Consider the following 3,363-nt stretch of genomic DNA (forward strand, 5'->3'; position numbering starts at 1 on the left):
ATGAATAATAATTTCATGAATGTGAAGTTTTTAAAACGACTTAATAACTTCTCTTAGAAAAGTTCACGATTCGAATGCAATTGATATACTCATTTTTGTTTGCAATAATTATTTTTCATCGTATACTAATATTCATCGATATTTTCTTTTTTGGTCAAAAGTCTTTTATATCATGTTATTTATTTTTTGTCCCCGAGTATTCAAATTTTACAGGAAGGTGAAAAAAAGGATATCCCCAAGTATAACTTAAGCTCTAATGATAGGATTTTTACGTACTAAAAATCTATCTTAATGATTTGAAGGTATGACCTTAATTATTTTACTTAATTAGTGCTCATTGTTAATTAAGTAACGAAAATAAACACAAAAACGTTCTTTTTTCTTGGAATAAGCATACCTTTTTTTTCGCTGTATTTCAATTCGGATTCGTAAAATATAGTGGGGGGGGGGATAGCCGAAATTAGGAAAATGTGTTCTTAAATAAGGAGATCGGTTTACGTTTTGCATATTTCGTCAAATCCGGGAACTTTTAAATTGGATCAATTTTTTTTTCTTCAAAATTATAAAACTTGTTTATCAAGGATGTTTCTTCCAAAAGACCTACTTTTGATTGTTATTTATTACTTCTTTGATAATTTTTTAATGATCGAAAAATGTCTTATTTATTAAATATACGAATTTCTGCATAATTTTAAATTAGGTAATTTTAATGACAAAACTTGAAAGAAATTGGTTGAATATTTTCCGAGATAAAAAATTCAAAAACTTCACATTTTAAATTTTTTTTTTTCTCAAGAATTATTTGACCAATTTTGTTCAAATTTTGATTTTTTCCTTTAAAATTGGATAGTTTGAAACTATGCAAAAAGTAGCATCAATCAAAGTATTTATCAAATAGGACTTAAATAGTTTTAAATGATAATACTAAAAGTAATTTCTAATTACCAAATGATTAAAAATTTTTTTTTTTGCATTGAATTGTCTCTAGATAGAGAAGTTGTGTAATTGTGCAAAAGAAAAGATTTTCGTTTTTTTTAAATGTTTCCGAAATATGGTATTATTTATAAAAAGTAAAATTGATATTAATCAACCAAATTTTCAACCGAGTTCCTGTTCAAATTATTGGGACCATGCTTTTATCGTATTGCGGGGCCCCTTCATTACTTAGATATCAAGAATATAAATCCACAGAACAAATGGTATGTTTATACACAAAAAGTGCTTTTTTGTGTTTAATTAATAGTTTGCGAATACTTGAGATTAAATTTTAAAAAATTAAGTATGGTACTTAGTACGCAAAAAATTGGCGTAAGAAATATGTAACCACGAATGTAGCACCAATCACATCTTTCGTCGTTAATACCGTAGGGAAATATTATGTCAACGTGTTAATCCAGTTCTCACAATGAACGACTGATCGTAAGACATGGTTCCCAGTAAATCACCGAAGTCGGAATCACTGACTGCGTACATTGAACGAGTGGGATGGCTCCCACGCTTTTGTAGCCCGACGACTTGCACGCAAAGTCGAGCACATTATACGATAAAACCGTTTAACAACAGCCGATACTGAGCACTCATGGCTCCTTCGCAGGCTGATCAAAGTGGTAACTCTCCACTTACTGTCCGCATTCAGTGATGCTTAACTTTGGTGATCGATTGGGAGCCATGTTCACTTTAGGACAATTGAGTTGAGTTCGAATTTTGCCACACCTTTTCTAATTTGCGTACTTAGTTCTTCAGCTTGACAAGGGCTTATAAACTGTACTATGTAATGAGCACACAAGACTGCATACGTATGTGTATTAATACAACTACAAGAAACATCCTTCATTTGCAATCAAGTTCATAATTACAGCATCAGAACAGATAAAAATTACGAGTAATTTTATGAGTAAAATATTAAGTTTTGTGGCATATTTACTTTCGATTTTTGCTGTAATTTTTCATTAAAAGAAATTTAATACAACTAATACTCTCTTTCGTGGGTTGCGTGGTATTCGATTTTTTCCTATTTCTGAGCACTTATTATCATCTCGAATTTACTTAACAATGTATTCGAGCTCATGTAGAAACAAATCCTATTTCTTGGACTTCCTATTCTAAATCATTAAATGTACAAATCCTATTCTAAAATATTAAAAATCAAATCTTTTATCATATAAAGTTAATGCACCGTTAAAATTTAGTGCAAAAAAAAACAAAAATGCTAAAGTGTAAAAAGTATTTCACTCATGTTTTTTAAATGAAACAATGTTTTTTAAATGAAACAATGCTGTTAAGGTATATTTAAAGTACTGTGTAAATTACAAAATATTGCTTCCGAACTATGTCTATCTTGTCAATACATCTTAATAAACATTGTTTTGTTAAATATAAAATAATTTAAACTGAAAAAACTTTTCAACGTTTCTAAGCAAAAGATTTCTATATCGCATATTTTTAAAATTATATTCTATTTTTCAATTTTAATTTTTTTTTTTTTGAATAAGGAAAGTAATATCAATACACTTTTTAGGTAATTAATTATTCCATAACAATAGTTTATAAGTTTTTGAAATTCCAATTTTATCTCATTTTTTTTTGTTGATAAATTTTATATTATATTAGAAACAACGAGCTTAATTTGCGAAACCCAACAACATTACTCCACTTTAGTTCAAACAATTTAAAAAAATTCATTTACGAATTGAATTAGTTAAACTATTTATAATTAGGCCTACTTAATGTAACTTGGTCATGATTAATCTTCGTCTGCTCAATCAGTGAAAGAAAACTAACTGTTGGCGATATTATATTTATTCTTTTACGATATTTTCTCAAAATGTCTATTTAATTCTCCTCTGTGTCAACAGATTTCCAGCAGAGATACGAATTATTCGTCGCCAAATGGTGAAATGTAAACAGTACTATCTTCATGACCTTCGCTACGTTTATTTATAATTTCTGCATCGGCGAGGTCGCTTTCGTGGTGAAAACGATTTTACTTTTTGTTTCATATTCAAAAAGAATGAAGTGATTTTTTTTAACCGTGACAATGGAACTGGTAGATAAAAAAATAGATCGTTATGAGGTCATCGAAGGAAACACCGACCCACCATGGCATAAGAAGTATAGAAAAATCGTATGGATTGTTATAGCGGTAGGTGCATGATTAAATGTTTTCACTTCAAAAGCTTATGTACCGATATTTACTTTGAAACAGTGGCGTGTAGAGGAGCGTGCATGCCCGATGACAAATTTCTTGATGAAATACCCTAAAATGAGTGTATTCACTTAAAGGAGGAAAAATAATTTTTTATGCGAATTTATTTTTACATTATTCGATTGTAAAATTTTCTAATTTTATGGTTAATATTTCTG

General features: G+C 29.0%; 1 protein-coding gene across 1 annotated transcript in view; it reads left to right on the forward strand.

The window, feature by feature from the left end:
- The first annotated feature begins 2,745 nt into the window (after window positions 1-2,745).
- LOC107442458 (ectonucleotide pyrophosphatase/phosphodiesterase family member 3) overlaps window positions 2,746-3,363 on the forward strand; it is a 24,498-nt gene continuing 23,880 nt past the window's right edge. The window contains exon 1 of the mRNA XM_043052194.2: window positions 2,746-3,142. Coding sequence (XP_042908128.2) covers window positions 3,038-3,142 — 105 coding nt within the window. The 5' untranslated portion in view covers window positions 2,746-3,037. The remainder of the gene's footprint in view (window positions 3,143-3,363) is intronic.

Source organism: Parasteatoda tepidariorum, chromosome 5 (genome assembly GCF_043381705.1).
Source record: "Parasteatoda tepidariorum isolate YZ-2023 chromosome 5, CAS_Ptep_4.0, whole genome shotgun sequence".
NCBI lineage: Eukaryota > Metazoa > Arthropoda > Arachnida > Araneae > Theridiidae > Parasteatoda > Parasteatoda tepidariorum.